This window comes from Schistocerca gregaria, chromosome X, assembly GCF_023897955.1.
Source record: "Schistocerca gregaria isolate iqSchGreg1 chromosome X, iqSchGreg1.2, whole genome shotgun sequence".
NCBI classification, from domain to species: domain Eukaryota; kingdom Metazoa; phylum Arthropoda; class Insecta; order Orthoptera; family Acrididae; genus Schistocerca; species Schistocerca gregaria.
The window spans coordinates 517,759,167-517,776,852 of record NC_064931.1 but is presented as its reverse complement, the minus strand read 5'-3'; the positions used below and the strand labels follow the sequence as shown (position 1 = coordinate 517,776,852).

General features: G+C 35.9%; 1 protein-coding gene across 1 annotated transcript in view; it reads right to left on the bottom strand.

Moving 5' to 3' along the window:
* The window catches only part of LOC126298209 (hemicentin-1-like), a 748,827-nt gene that overhangs the window by 376,107 nt on the left and 355,034 nt on the right, over positions 1 to 17,686 (bottom strand). The window contains exons 24-26 of the mRNA XM_049989513.1: positions 8,687 to 8,864; positions 6,964 to 7,058; positions 1,938 to 2,088 (exon numbers count right to left, since the gene is read on the bottom strand). Of these exons, the coding sequence (XP_049845470.1) occupies positions 1,938 to 2,088; positions 6,964 to 7,058; positions 8,687 to 8,864 (424 nt within the window). The remainder of the gene's footprint in view (positions 1 to 1,937; positions 2,089 to 6,963; positions 7,059 to 8,686; positions 8,865 to 17,686) is intronic.

The window sequence follows — 17,686 nt, the reverse complement described above, 5'->3', positions numbered from 1 at the left end:
TGTAGATGTAGATCCCTGACTATACAACTGCCACATAGAAGTTGCAGACAAAACTTGGAGCTGGATTCAAGCCATATACATACCTCCTGATTGTGATCTGCAGATGTGCTAATTATAATTGAGTTTAAAGTTACTGTGGGAAGATTGTATGTTAAAGGAATGTTTCTCTACCAATATGACACTATTCAAAAGTAATGGGGTAGTGGGAAATGCAGACAGATAAACAGAGGCATATAATCAGACAGTACGTTCCTGTACCATTTACCATAGTGACACAATTAAAGCAATACCAGGGACCCCTTTCACCCTATGTAAACATTCCACACCAGAGAGCACCATTAATAGTGCTCTGATGGTAAATGGGGTACAACACCTCAAGTGGTTTTCAATACCCTCATACCCAGTCACTGACTTGTAACAACATATATCGAGGCATCCTTTTCCCATGCTTTGACTGTCCAGAGACAGCTTTCTGGTCCCTATCCTAATCTGTTTGTCATGAGAAGACTGGTGAGTATAGGTACAAGAGTGGGCTGTAATTTTTATGCCCCATAGCAAGGAGATGATACTGGATGCTATGGCTGCCAACCAGTTATTGTATTCTAATATGTAACAGACAAGAGGCTTATAGCACTGTGGTCCATCTTTCAATTGTAAAAATCTGAGACAGACTAACAAGACCATTCATCTAGATTAATTAATGAAAAACTGCTCCATTTGTTATATGTAACTTTATTTTGTTCACCATAAATTTTGGCCCTTATAGTATTTACATTGTCTAGATGTGATTGTCCATGGAAGTTCTGGATATGGCAGTTATCCTCAAATAAAGTGTTCACAGTACACTCTTGACATGGTAGCATGGGAAATGACCAGTGCAAGCATGACCTTGGAAATGGATTATCCGAAGGCCAGTCACTTATGATATCGCTGCAATCAAATGCAGTGACACAGCACATTTTAGCATTCTGAAATCAATTGTGGTTGCTGACAGCTAGTGAAAATTCTGATGGCATGAGTATCTCACATGTGTGAAAGTATGAATGAAGATTACACACTAAATTATTTCATCCTTTGTAGTAACACAACCCTTGTTTCTCATTTAATTGCTCATGAATTTATTTTAATTTTGCATGGTATGAATGAAAGACTGCTTATTTGTCAGAAATTTCTACAATCTGCTGCTCAACTGTTTTGTAGTAGGTCTCAAATGTTCTTATTTTTGTTTAGAGGAAGAAGATTTACTGAAAGGCTACAATTTTTCTTCAAACTTCTATTGTTGACTGGTTTTGGACACTTATATTTCTATTCTCAGTGCTGCATATCAGATTAATATTGTATCAAAAGACCACTTGTATAAATTCCTGGGGAAAAAAGGAAGAAGAAGAAAAGAAAGGAAGAAAACACTCCATGCTGTGGTCAGTGCTCAACCATGATGTAGTTACAGTCACATCATAGCTAAGTACCTCTCTCTCTCTCTCTCTCTCTCTCTCTTTCTCTCTCTCTCTCTCTCTTTCTCTCTCTCTCTCTCTCTCAATGTCTCTGCATTTGTTGCTCCGCTCCCGCCATGAAATTCACAGTGGTTGCTCTTATATAGATCATATTAAGTCAATGGGGCATATCATACAGTACTGGCAAAGTTCCAAAACTGGTAAGTGAATAAAGCTCAAAGGAAAACTATAGCTGTTCAGTCCATCTTCTTCCTAAAAAGTGGCTTATATAGTTGTGGAATCCATCCAAGCAACTACTATTGGAAATGCATGAAGATAAATGTCACATATTATGTTCAGAAGAAAACATTTCCCTGCATTCAACTTTAATTCATAATAATAAATGAGAAGCATAACAAAATATCAGTCTGCAAGTATGATGCTACACTGAATAACAGATTTAACTGAAAGAGTTTCAAAAATGAAGAAATGACTGGAGAGTATTACCTTAGATTTGTGGCGTTGTAAATGAGATCCTCATTTTTTCTCCAAATGACGGTTGGCTCTGGTGATCCTGTTACATGGCAGTTTAGAACTATTACTTGGCCCAGCGATGAATGAATGAGTTCTTCAGAAGGTGGATGGATCTTTGGAGGCACTGAAATCAGATAAGTAAAATGATATAGACTGAAAAATATTCTCAGCTAGTGACTTGTTAACTCTTCTAATTTCCTACTTCAATTTTAAAACTGCAAATATAAAACACAGTTTCAAGATTATTTCCACAAAACAAGAATAAACTAATGGAATGTTAATCTTAGACATAGTGAGACAAATATCTGAAATGCACAATTTACCTTACTTAATTGGCAAAAGATATAAAATTTACTCTAATCTAGATCTTTCAAGTTACCAATGCACATGATATAGAAAAAACAAAGCAAAACCAGGTTTGAATCTTCTTGGCAGATTATAAGTGTGTGCTGGATCATGACTCTAACCTGCAACCTTTGCATTTCATGGGAAAATCTTCTGGTGACTGAGCTATCTAGGTATGACTTGTGAGCCTCCATCACAGCTTCATATCCACTAGTATCTCTCTCCTACCTTCAAAACTTAAGTGAAGCGCACCTGCATACCTTGCAACAGCGGAGAGATTATATTAGAAGTGAAGCTGTGGGAACCAGTTTTGAAATGTGCTTGGGTAGCTCAGTGGGCAGACCATTTCCCTACAAAGGGGAAAAGGTTCCAAATCTGAATCACAGTCGGACAGACTGTTTTAATCCCCAAAATTTCAAATCAGCACACACCACTGGCTCCCTGCAATTAAATGAGTGCTCTAGACAGTTGTATAAAAACAGTCACGTTCACTATCCATTTATATAAAAATCCAGCAGTTCGTAACAGTAGAAATTAGTAATAATTAGTTTGCTTAACATCTACAATAGCTCCTTTGCAGCCAATAAAAATGCATAGGATCATCAATTTTGGCAATCAGTGAGTTTCCTCACAGTCAGAAAGATGATGTCATGTTGCCAGCCACAACAACATGTGTTACACTAATTCATTATTCAGCCCATGTCAAAGTTGCTATGTGCCTACTGTCTGTCTGTCTGTCTGTCTGTCTTTCTCACACACACAGCATCTCCACATGTGTTTATTGAGATTACTGTTATAAATTGTGTTCTGCATCATCAGCCTCTTTAACCATATCTCTCTCTCTCTCTCTCTCTCTCTCTCTTTCTCTCACACACAGTGTCTCCATATGTGTTTATTTTGGTCATTGTGATAAATTGTGTTCTGCATGATCAGACTTCTCAATTTGTTGAAGTTGAAGTACTGAGGTTGTTCTTAGGCAGTGGGGTTCAGATATTTTCTTCTTTCATTATTTAGTTGTATTATTTAGATTCCAGTATGGTGAAGACAGCAGATTCTGGCAGGATTAATTACATTTTTCAAACTATGAACTTGATTGTAAATAGAACTCTTGAAAGCTTCACAACAATTCTTTCAGCACCACTGCCACTGCCAACACCACCACCAAACCAACCACCAACACCACCACCACCACCATCAACAACAACAAAAGCAATAATAACACCAATAACTCATAAAATAACATAGCACCTCTCACTGTTGTCCTCATACTTATGTCTGATTGAGTTTTTCCTATTGCCACAATTCAACAGCATCTGTGAATATAGGAAAACTACAGTCTATGTAACTTCCTGTTAGATTAAAGTTATAAGCAGTCCATGACTCAAAGTTGAAACTTTGCTTTCCATGGGCAATGCTCTTGCCATGTGAGCTATCCAGCCATGACTCATGATCAGCCCTCACAGTTTATTTCTGTCAGTACCTCTCTCCTACCTTCCAAACTTCTGGAAGATTTGCATACCTTTTGGCACTAGTAGTCCTGGAAGATAGTTCACACTCCCCTGCAGAGTGCATGATTCATTCTGGATTTTATACCACATTTGAAACATTGTTTTGTGACAGTTCAAACCTGGAGTGTCAATAAATGCTGTAATCACATTTTTGCATTGTGTGACTCCAAAGTTCTTGACTATTGTAAAATCTTTCTTCCCATCATGATCCCTCTTTACCCAGTACTGCCAAACTGGCAGACCTGCTAGCCCACTATTACAAATGTCAGGTGCAAGACGTTTCTCACTGGTTTCAGCTCTTCTATCATACTAATCATATGCATTGCTATTTATAATGTGCTACTGAGTTCCAAGGCATTAATCAACATTGCCATATCATTCGACTCTGTGCTGAAAATAATCAATCATATCCTGAAGTAGGATGTTCTAAATCACTGGTATGGATTAGAGCCCAAAAATTGCCTGACCTATACATCAAGGAGAACCTGGTTTATTTATTTATTTCTCCACTTGTATGCAATATGAAATGAATGGATGTAATTTGAATGTGTTCACTAATTAAATATACGCAAATGCATAAAGTTTAAATACATGTAAGTACCACACACATAGTCTAGCTAAACACAAATATCTACAGGCAGTTTTCATTATTTTCTTTATTACATGTTTGCACAGTATATAACTTTATTCCATTGCAAACGTTGTAAACTGTCTCTTGTTCTTACTGCATTGTATTTATTTACCATCTCTATACAGAGCATTCAGAAAATAATCACTGATACCATTACATCTTCTATCACTGGGAAATAACTGCAAACAATTTCTTGACTTACATTTAATTTAAAGCTAACATTTCATAAAAATCACCAATGCTATAGATGCTGTTGATTGTAAGATCTTTTTTTTAGCAATATAGTTGTGAAATCCTCTTGCACTTTTGAGGCAAAGCCTTGGATAAAAGTTAAGGTTCATATTGTAAACTTTCTATCTTTGTTTCGTGTTTCATACTTATGAAGACTTTGTTTAATAATGCTGAGACTTCAATTAGCATATGCACTCAAAAATCTAAATGGCTGGAAAAGCTAACAATTTTCAATTGTTCAAAAACTTCCTTCATGGTCCCTTTTTGACCAACCCAATTTTTAATGTTTACAGTTGTCTTCTGGAGTTTAAAGGTTAATTGTAACACAAGGATTTTTTAGATGTTCAGAGTAAGTTTGTTTAGTTGGAACTAGGTTTCAAAGGTATCTAGAATACTAATGATGCACTCACAGACTTTTCTTGCTTTGTGATTCTCAATTAAAACAGATGTATCATCAGGGAAAAGAACTGAACACACATAAACATCAATGAAAAAGTCATTACCAGAGAACAAAAGAAAATAGGAGTGAATACAGAGACATGACAGACACTCTGTGTTGCTGTTTTCTGTTCTGAAGAATAATTTGCTGCCGATGAGGAGATAATTACACTCTGTCTTCTGTGAGGTAGATATGAAGCAATATGCTACAGAGCAATGTCCTTATTGTTTATTTTATTTCATGGATTGGTAACAAGTTGTTTACTGAGTTGAATGTCTTAGTGAGATCATATGACACCTCACTTTTCTATTTTTGTCTTGAGAAGCACATATCATGTCAACAATGTCACTTACAGTCCCTATAGTGAATTTTTCTTGGAAGAAGCCTAACTGGTTGTGCAAAATAACCTCATGCTTTGGAATGGCTGTGGAGATGTGTACAGTTGAATAAATGTGCAACTGTTGAGCAACTGGCCAACCAGATAAACCAAGGGGCTACCAACAGCATATCCTCAATAACCATTCAGAGAACATATGTACCTCCACAGCAGGTACCTGCTTCATGCACATATGCTGACTGCTGTTCATGGTGATAAAGACTGGAATTTTCAGACCAATACTGCAACTGGTCATCGACTGAGTGGCAGCAGGTGGCCTTTTCACATGAAAGATGACTTTTGGAGTGTACAGTGTGAAATGTCAGAAACCAATCATCCTGCAACAATTGTCGGAAGGTTCCAGGCCTGAGGACAGAGTGTTATGGTCTGGGAAATGTTTTTGTGGCATTCCCTGGGTGATCCCATCATTCTGGAAGGCACAGTGGATCAATAGAAGTATGCATCTATCTTTGGAGACCTTGTCCATCACTACATGTTTTTCCTAGGCACAATGACAACTACCAGCAGGACAATACAACATTTCACACAGCTCACAGAGTATGTGTATTGTTCAAAGAGAACCAGCATTAGTTTACTGTATGCCACAGGCCACCAACCTTCCCACATTTAAACCCAATTAAGAATCTATGGGACCACCTAGATTGGTATGTTCATGCCAAAGATCCTCAACTGAGAAACCTAGCACAGCCAACCATGGCACTGAAGTAGGCATTGCTTCACATTCCCATTGATACCTGCCAGAGTCTCAATGGCTCTCTTCTTGTCATTCTCACAGTGGTCCATGCTCCAAAAGATGATTATTGAGACTTTCGACAGGTTCTCACTCTAATATGCCTGGAAGGTGTATATTGTGGAAATGATGCAGCCAGTGGATGATCTATATTTTATGCACAGATTTAATTACCTTTCTTGGTATATATAATATTTTCTATGCCACTGCAAAACATTTCTAAACTTTTGAAGGCAACTAAAATTTGTATCAAACCCACACAGATTTCTTTTTTTTCTGGTAATCTGCTACACTGAAATCAGATTTCACAACATTTATGAAAAAGTAATTGAAGCACTGAAATATTTTTGCTTGATCTGGTGTTGTTATTTTCAGGCTTAATATTAGAAATGTTATGGTTACAGACAGAAACATCCAATTCAGATTTAACCCTGCTGTGTACTACCTTTGCTTTATTTTTATGCTGAGTCACTATTTGACATTTCTTTTGATACATTTATAACATCATTAAACATGATTTTATAATGCCCTACACATTCGATAAAAGTAATATATCTATTTTACTTACATTCTGTGTGTAGCCACCTTTTACTATCATTAGAGAATACACCTGAGTAAGATTTCTATGCTATTTGGTAAGAGAAACTATGCATTGTACCATTTACTGACTTTATTACAACGTCTCTCAGCATACTGTGAAATGAAATATGTAACTTACCAAATACTGATAGCTTAATTTCTTTAGAACTCAGTCCAGCTATATTCCTAGCGACACATTTGTATGAACCAGAATCAAAATTGTTAGCAAGGAATCTGGAAAAGATAACGAACATAGAGTAGTTACCAAAGGAAACTTTCAGAAATTTCTGAGTAGCTGATGGTCTCTAAATGAAATTGCAATCAAATAAATATAGATAAAACTTGCTTTACTTATTGGCCCTTTGAACCTAGGAATGCACAGTATACAAAAGAAATTGAATGGTTCCTTAATTACTACACATTTTTCTTGAAATTTTTTTTAGCATTCACAAGTAATATTACAGACTATTTGATTAGTTATTAACTATATACTTTAAAAAACAATATCAATTGATGCTACAGTTTTGTTTTTCTAAATACTCTTAGTGCACTGTTACTCTTGACCCAATAATCCTTCAAGGCTGATTTGAAATTATTTCCATCCATTATTATTTTTGTGGATTTGGGTGATGCATTATAAAGTTTGAAGCTAGTATGGAGTTTGCCTTTCTGTAATAATTCTGTATTTTTTTGTTGTAGATGCACAGCATTTACTTGTCTCGTGTGGTAACTGTGTACAGATTCATTATAGGCGATGAATGACTTGTTACTGTTTAATTTTTATTTCATAATAATAGTATTTTATAATACATAAAAACATGGAAGATGTAGTATTTTATTTGTCCTAAATAGCTGCCTGCATGATGATCACTGGTTCACCCACTCCATTAGTCTAATAATCTTTTTGTATAGTCTAAATGACCTCATTCTTTCCTCAAGTTTCCAATTTTTTAGCACCAGACAGCTGCAGATAAACAAAGTTATGAACTTGCAAAGACACCAACTTTGAAAACCCAAGGTTTCTTCACCTACAAAGACATCATAAAGAGTGGTGTAGTCTTAAAATTGCAAAAATACACTTATTTAAAAAGGCAGCTACGAAGTACCTGTTATGCAATACATTTCATACATTGAAGGATTACTTAGATAAAAAAAGAGTAGAGGTTTGATAAAAAAATGTTATACAAATAAATAATTATAATAACTATGATTATAAAACACAAAAAATTCTGCATAACACCTTCACTTTATGTTTTTCTTCCTTTTTTTCTCCGTTCAAGAAATACCCCCAAGCTATGCATAGCACAATACTAACACCTCTTCCTCTTTCTGAGCTCAACATCTCACTCATTATGGATGGATGATGGATGCTGACCTAGTTTTTCGGGATAGCAAATGGGAAGTTGTGGTACAGAAAATGGCCCAGAGATCACCAGTGTGTGTGTGTGTGTGTGTGTGTGTGTGTGTGTGTGTGAAGTGTTATGAAGCAATGTGTGTATAGTGTGTGCAGTGACTGATAATTAGATATGAGTGAACAGTGTAGCATTACATTATTTAATAAGTTATTTGTAAAAAAAAGTAGTGTATACCAGGAGTAAATCTAATCGTCTGTAAATATATGTGTAAACAAATTAGCTTATTTTAAATTGATCTGAACTTATAAATACTTTGACATGTCCTATATACTTGTAAAAATATGAATAAAGTTACTGCTACTCCTCCTCCTCCTCCTCCTCCTCCTACTACTACTACTACTGCTACTACTACTACTACCAAAATACTGGATTTGCCATCAAGAGGCCTGTAATGTGTTAACAAAGAAATGGAAGTCCGCACATATATTTGTTTACCTGAAAGCTTACCTCACTGTTGAGTTATTATCGAGGAAAATTATATCTTTCTTGTAGAGGGTAATTGGTTGTTCATTCTTAAGCCATGTAATTACTGGGCTTGGTATACCCTCTGCCTTGCAATTTAATGTTACTATTTGACCATCAACTGCACTAATTTTTGTTGGCGTATTGCTGATCACAGGTGCAACTGTAAATTAAATTGAGTAAAACTGTTTTGGAATTAATTCTGAGATAAATTAAACATTAAATCATTAAATCAAAAAGCACTTTAACCAGTGGATATATGAAATCAGTAAGCTGCAGGTTTATGAGTTAATCAGTATATATATATAACTTCTCAGATCTGAGGAAACTGCTATAATGACACATATTCATGTTAAAATTTCACTATGCAAAACCATTATGTAAGAGCAGGTGTGCTTTGGCTTCTTATCTTGTCATTCATTTCATTTTCCGCCTAAAATGAAATGTCAGATTGAGATCACACACAAAATCTTATATAAGACAACAGATATCATGTTTTGAGGAGAAAATGATCCCAGATGAATTACAAGCAAATAAGAAAAACTTATGTGCTGCCAGATATATGGTACCTTTCATGAACAGAGCTACATTTTTCTGACATGTAGAGGAATGAACTTATGGAAAGTAGATCAGTCAAGGGCTAAGCAGGAAGGCCTCAAACCCTTAGAAAGTTTGAAAACTGACCTTTGAACTTTTGCTACAGTCTCAGTGCTGATTTTCCTATAGGCGACTCCTGTTCTGCTATGCACACTCACAAATATGGTACTGTATGACTGTCTCACTTAGCTTTTAGTTTCCTCAGAGAATGTCCTTTATTTTTTAGGAGGAAAGTGGATGGAGATAAATTATTAAAATGTGATGTAATTGCTTCCAATGTTTATATCTTGGGCCTACTGACCAGAAAAAGATAAAATCTGAAATAACGCAGATTGACAATAACTGCAGCATGTTTAAGTGCACCAAGACAGATGCTGAAAAGATTATTCATGAAATGAAATAGTGTCGCAAAAATAGGTGAACACATTTAGAGATGAGTAATCTACATAACCAGCAGTATCAAATAATGTATGAAGAAGAAATCTTGATGGAGCAGTAGTGTCATACCACACCTTTGGTAGATTATAGAAATTACTTCATACAGTCAATCAGAGCCAATTTCATTAAATTAGGGAAGTGTAAAATATTACAGTATTTACAAGGGCAAGATTAGATTAGATGTACTTTTTGTTCCAAAGATCCAGAGCGAGGAGGTCCTCAAGGTTGTAGGATACATAAAATATATTTACAAAGAAAAGAGCATTTGCTGTTGTATCTTCCCCAGTTCCCTAATGAAATGGTCCTCATGGACGTGAAATAAGTAAAAAAAAATCTTAAGCACATTTTCCATTTAAAATGTAAATAACAAACTTGTTGCAATACATTTAAATTTACTATCCACTGAGGTGTGTATGATAATTGTAGGCTACTGTAGACATGAGTCATCAAAGGGAAAACCAGCTGCAAAACGTATATAGATTGATCAAATTACTGCACTAAGATGGACAGTAGTACATTACTTGGCATTATAAATAACATATACACATCAGCCAGTTTTATTCAGAAATTCATCAGTGAAACAGAAGGAGATGGTTACCAATTAATCCTTTAAGCACATCTTGCACTGGTCTTTATACATAGTTAAACTTTTTATGGCTGCAATTTATTGGAAATATGTTTTCCTGAATAATAGAAACCTTCTGGACCAAATAGTCTCTTTAAATATTTGTGAAGACTATTCTTATTTCTTTATTGATTCCAGGAACTAAGACACTGACTTGAAAAAGATGGAGTAGTTGGCTGGAATCACTGTTAGGTGGGAAACTAGTTCATTGTTGACATGCTATAGTGTCCTGAGGTTATATTTGCACTGTTAAATGTAGTTTTGCAGTTTCTCATAAATGAGTTCCCACAATTGTTTGAACAACCAAAACATATTGTGTTACATTTGTGGAATCGACATAATTTCTAAGGACATTAATAGTTTTGTGTAAAATGTCTGCTATGCATACTTTGGTGCACGCATGTTGAGGGACTGATACTATGTAAAAATAGGAAGAGAAAATCAATGACTTCTGCAGCTCCCATGGTTTGGAGGGAGTCGCAAAATCATGATTATGATTGTTATTTATGAAAGTCATAACACAAGAAGTAAGAAGGATATAAAATGTCTTAACATTAATTATGATGAATCTCTCCATATTCCAATTCTGCCCGCTATTCTTGATGATTTGCTACAGGAGAGAAGCTCAGAAAATGAATGCAACAATGATGATGTTAATGAGCCAGGAGAAGATTCTGCACCACAACTATTTCGACAAAATGAACTAAATGATTTAACTCATGAACTAAATCTGACAAAAGATGCCACCAAATGGCTTGGTTCGCAACTGAAAGCAAAATGTCTTCTCCTATTTCAAGTGTCATTCTCTTGGTACAGAAAGAGAGAAATTGAATTAGCACAATTCTTTAAAGAAGAAGGCCATATAATTTTTTGTTGTGATATCAAGGGTTTATTGATTTGTCTTAACATTACTTATCATCTAAGTCAGTGTAGGTTGTTTATTGAGTCACCAAAACATAGTCTAAAAGGTGTACTTTTACATGATGGAAATTTGTTTGTGTCAGTTCAGTACACCACAAAGATATGCATGAAAATCTTGAAGCTATGTTGAAATACATGAATTATGAAAAGCATTATTGGACAACATGTGGTGATTTGAAAGTTGCTGCCATGTTACTTGGCTAAAAATCTGGCTACACAAAAACATTGTATTTTATTTGTGAGTGGGACAGCCAAGCCAAAGACAAGCATTGGCCCAAAAGAAAAACCACTCTTATCCAGTTGTTTATCTGTTATAGCTCTTTATGCTTTTGTAATAAATTTTGAAGACAGAAAGCATGCACATATCTGATTATCTTTCATAGGTCATATCAACTTATAGATGTTTCTCAATGACTAAAAAACATTACTGATATTAAACTTCTTCCAAGTTATGTTCTGCACATTGTGGCATTGTCAAAAACAAGAAAATATACATATATACTACTCTGTTTGCCGTCCACCAACCATTTATTGCTTACAGATGAAATTGCTTGCAATGTCTGAAGAAAATCAAGTTTGCAAATTGACATTTCATAAGATTACACCAATTTTAACTGTTTTTTTTATGTCAATACATTGTTAATAAATACAACACTTTTCACACTTTGACTACTGATCACTTCATTTTCTGTAGGTACTGGGAATGGTTCAAAGAGCATAGCTACACAGACAGCCTGAGACTACTTACACTTCAAAAGAGAATCATAAGAAACATATGTTTAGTCCAAAAAAGAACATCATGTCACCCATTATTTAAAAAATTAAAAATACTAACCATTTCCCCTCTGAACACCTACAAAATTTTCCTTTTCATATACAAAAATCAAAACTAACTTGACAATTTTCATTTCAATCACAATTACAGTACTCATCACAGACACAGTTTCAAACTTCCCTCTCATAATTTAAAACTTCACACTTAGACACCATTGTATACGGGATTAAAAATTTGCAACAAATTAAATAACACAAAGCTGTTAAATATGGAGTATGACCCACTACAAAGGTTTTTATTTCATACATTAGTAGAAAAATGTTATTATTCAACTGAAGAATTCATGCAGCACAGTTTGGCAATTTGAAAATGAAAGAAACAATAAAGATTATGAATTGTTTAATTAATTGTTAATACATTGTATAAATTGTATTGCAAGCTGCAAAATGACCATCAGTGTTGTATAAGTTCTTGTTAAATTGTTCATGTCTAAAAATGCAGAAATGCCTCCTTAAATATGTTAATTATTATAACCTTACTTTTTAAAAAGTAATTTGACGTGTCTCCAGCACGAAAATCTTTGATTTGTTGCTGTATGTTATGAGACAAATAAAATTAATTCTACACTCCAAATAAATACAGTGTCATCAGTTTCAGGCTCCTGATCTGCTGCACTAACTGTTTATTGTGGAGGACACATGTTGCAGCTGTAACTGTGTGATTTAGTTTTATTCTGAATCCAAAATTAAGCAATTGGAATTTTGCACAATAACATAGAATACCAAAGGACAGAGAAGTGGCAAGCATAAAAAAATCCTGAGAGCTGACATGTGATCAAACATGACTGTACTCGTGGATACAGCCAATGAAACAATCTTCTTTTATTCACTGGATGCTACATATCAGTTACCTAATTGACCGAGGCCTACATATTCTTTCTAATAACTCCGTTCATCAATGTGTGTGCAGCGGTGATAGCAGCTTAAGCACATGTTCAGTAGTGGTAGTAAAAAATTCAACACAAATTATTTACATATTGCTACTCAAGAGTACACAGCATTTATGTAAGAGCTGTCCAGTTATTACTGGCTGCTTTTGAGCTCTATATACTTAACAGTTCACTGAAAATTTTTTGAATTTCCCTTTATTAATGTGCCACTAATAGTCCATAAACTGCCTTCAAACTTATCACACTAATTGTGAGTCTTCTCCAAGAATTATTTTGAGATCAATTATTATCTGCACTCATTACTTAGAAAGTTTATAATCTCCTTAACTTAACCTTACAGGTCAACAAAAATATTTTGAGTGTCAGTTGTGTAGGTGGAGCATATACAAATATTTACTTGCCATTTTATTATTATTAATAATAATAATAATTTTATTGTCTTATCTTGTTCGGGTTCCGCTGAATAGATCAGCTGGCGGCTACACGGATAGCGGAGACTGTGTGGCGTGGACTGGGCAGTTTTTTAGGTTAGAAGGCCTCGGGAAAGTATGGTGTGGGCTGCAATCTCAAAGGGTGCATGGTAAATACAGGACGTGCTTGGATCAAGGAACAGTCGGAATTGTTGTTGTAAATTGTTGTAGTTGTGCTGGGAAAGTCCCTGAGCTTCAAGCACTAATAGAAAGCACAGGAGCTGAAATCGTTATAGGTACAGAAAGCTGGCTAAAGCCTGAAATAAGTTCTGCAGAAGTTTTCATGAAGTCTCAGATGGTGTTCAGGAAAGATAGATTAGGCAGAATTGATGGTGGAGTGTTTGTGTCTATCAGTAGTGGTTTATCTTGTAGTGAAGTAGAAGTAGATACTCCGTGCGAATTGGTATGGGTGGAGGTTATACTTAACAGCTGAACTAAGTTAATAATTGGCTCCTTCTACTGACCCCCAGACTCCAACGATATAGTTTCAGAACAGTTCAGAGAAAATTTGAGTCTCCGCAACAAATAAATACACTTCAACCTTCCCTCGATATGTTGGCAAAAATACTTGTTCATAACCGGTTGTAGCCAGAAAACATCTTCCGAGATTGTCCTAAATTCTTTCTCTGAAAATTATTTTGAGCAGTTAGTCCACGAAAACATACAAATTGTAAATCGTTGCGAAAACACACTTGACCTCTTAGCCACAAACAATCCAGAGCTGATAGAGAGCATCATGACTGATACAGGGATTAGTGATCACAAGGTCGTTGTAGCTAGGCTCAATACCGTTACTTCCAAATCCACCAGAAACAAACGCAAAATAATTTTATTTAAAAAAGTGTATAAAGTGTCACTAGAAGCCTTCCTAAGAGACAATCTCCATTCCTTCCGAACTGACTATGCAAATGTAGATGAGATGTGGCTCAAATTCAAAGATATAGTAGCAACAGCAATTGAGAGATTCATACCTCATAAATTGGTAAGAGATGGAACGGATCCCTAGTGGTACACAAAACAGGTCCGAACGCTGTTGCAGAGGCAACGGAAAAAGCATACGAAGTTCAGAAGAACGCGAAATCCCGAAGATTGGCTAAAATTTACAGACGCGCGAAATTTGGCATGGACTTCACTGCAAGATGCCTTTAATAGGTTCCACAACGAAACATTGTCTCGAAATTTGGTAGAAAATCTGAAGAAATTCTGGTCGTATGTAAAGTACACAAGCGGCAAGATGCAGTGAATACCTTCGTTGCGCAGTGCCAATGGTACTGTTACCGACGACTGTGCCACTGAAGCGGAGTTATTGAATGCAGTTTTCTGAAATTCCTTCACCAAGAAAGACGAATGGAATATACCAGAATTTGAAACACGAACAGCTGCTAGCATCAGTTTCTTAGAAGTAGTTACCTTAGGGGTTGCGAAGCAACTCAAATTGCTTGATACGGGCAAGTCTTCAGGTGCCGATTGTACACCGATTAGGTTCCTTTCTGATTACGCTGATACAATAGCTCCCTACTTAGCACTCATATACAACCGCTCGCTCACCGATAGATCTGCACCTACAGATTGGAAAATTGCGCAGGTCGCACCACTGTTTCAGAAGGGTAGTAGGAGTAATCCATCGAACTACAGACCTATATCATAGACGTTGGTTTGCAGTAGGGTTTTGGAGCATATACTGTATTCAAACATTATGAATTACCACGAAGGAAACAATCTATTGATACGTAATCAGCATGGTTTCAGAAAACATCACTCTTGTGCAACGCAGCTAGCTCTTTATTCGCATGAAGTAATGGCCGCTATCAACAGGGGATCTCAAGTTGATTCCATATTTCTAGATTTCCGGAAAGCTTTTGACACCGTTCCTCACAAGCGACTTCTAATCAAGCTACGGACCTGTGGGGTATCGTCTCAGTTGTGCGACTGGATTCGTGATTTCCTGTCGGGAAGGTCGCAGTTCGTAGTAATAGATCGCAAATCATCGAGTAAAACTGAAGTGATATCAGGTGTTCCCCAGGGAAGCATCCTGGGACCTCTGCTGTTCCTGATCTATATAAATGACGTGGGTGACAATCTGAGCAGTTCTCTTAGGTTGTTCGCAGATGATGCTGTAATTTACCATCTAGTAAGTTCATCCGAAGACCAGTATCAGTTGCAAAGTGATTTAGAACAGATTGCTGTATGGTGTGGCAGGTGGCAGTTGACACTAAATAACGAAAAGTGTGAGGTGATCCACATGAGTTCCAAAAGAAATCTGTTGGAATTCGATTACTCGATAAATAGTACAATTCTCAAGGCTGTCAATTCAACTAAGGACCTGGGTGTTAAAATTACAAACAACTTCAGTTGGAAAGACCACATAGATAATATTGTGGGGAAGGCAAGCCAAAGGTTGCATTTCATTGGCAGGACACTTAGAAGATGCAACAAGTCCACTAAAGAGACAGCTTACACTACACTCGTTCTTCCCCTGTTAGAATATTGCTGCGCGGTGTGGGATCCTTACCAGGTGGGATTGACGGAGGACATCGAAAGGGTGCAAAAAATGGCAGCTCATTTTGTATTATCACGTAATAGTGGAGAGAGTGTGGCAGATATGATATGCGAATTGGGATGGAAGTCATTACAGCAAAGACGTTTTTCGTCACGGCGAGATCTTTTTACGAAATTTCAGTCACCAACTTTATCTTCCGAATGCGAAAATATTTTGTTGAGCCCAACCTACATAAAATATGAGAAATCAGAGCTCGAACAGAAAGGTTTATGTGTTCGTTTTTCCCGCGCACTTTTAGCGAGTGGAATGGTAGAGAGATCGTATGATTGTGGTTCGATGAACCCTCTGCCTAGCACTTAAATGTGAATTGCAGAGTAGTCATGTAGATGTAGATGTAGAAGCCATTACAGCATACACATAATATGATACAGTACATGCTATAAAAGAACAGATCTGTTATTAACGTTACAGTTTAATATCACAGATCATGAAATCCTGTATACAGTAGAATGGGTTTACAACTAACCAGTCATAAATGTTTGTATTGTTGCTCTGGTAAATTTTGTATAGCTTGTGGAAGTTTGTTAAATAATTTGTGGTACATAAGTTCATAACTGTTAACTGATTCTGACAGTCTGTGGTAGGGCATATAGATACAGCTGTTTGTCCAAGTGCTGTAACAATGTATATTTGCCCTGCATTTTACTTTAAGTAAGTTCTTTCTTGTGTAGATTAAAAAATAATAAATATATTGTTTTATTACTGTCATGATTTTTTGTTGAGTAAACAGAGGTTTACAGTGAGTCTTGTATGGTGAGCCTGTGATTATCCTAATAGCTTTCTTTTGCAGCAATAGTATATCATGCACACAAGTGGAGTTTCCCCATAAAATAATACTGTAGGATAAGATGCTTTGGAAAAATGAGTAGTAAGATACTCTAACATAATTTTTAGTTACACAGTGCATTAATTGCCTTTACAAATATATTACTCTAGACAATTTACCACTAATATACTTAATATGTGGATTCCAAGAATGATTATCATCCAAATACACCCCCAAAAATTTAATACAACTAGGATCAGCAGATGGAAACTCGTCTTTTAAACTAAATACCATCTGCTGGGCTTTGCTTTCATTAAGCAAGAACCCATTTGCTTTAAACCAGAGTTAAGCTTGCTCAAGTGTCTCTGTAACACATGTTTTAAGGCTATTAAGATCATTACTGCTATTCAGAAACTTTGTATCATGAGCATACAGCACTGTTCTGGATTTAATAAGTGATGGCAGGTCATTTATCATTATAAGAAAAGGAAAGGGACCAGCACAGATCCCTGTGGAACATCTACCTTAACTTGCTCTATACTGGACATTTTTTTCCCAACACAGACAACTTGCTTACAGTTTTGTAAATATGATCTTAATAGCTTAAGGCTGTTACCTTTAACACCATAAAAATCCATTTTTTCGAGTAGTAGTGGATGTTCTACACAGTCAAAGTCTTTGCTTAGGTCACAAAAAGTCACTTGAGCAAAGCATTTATCTTCAAATACTTGATGGATGTATTTAACAACATTGTTGATAGCAACTCCATTATTATCTGCTTCTTTTCAACTTGTGTTTGTTTTGTAATGTCACTAGTTTGTGAACTGACATTTGCATTTGAACTTGAATTGATCTGCAAAATTTGGCTACTCAAGGATGGCCTT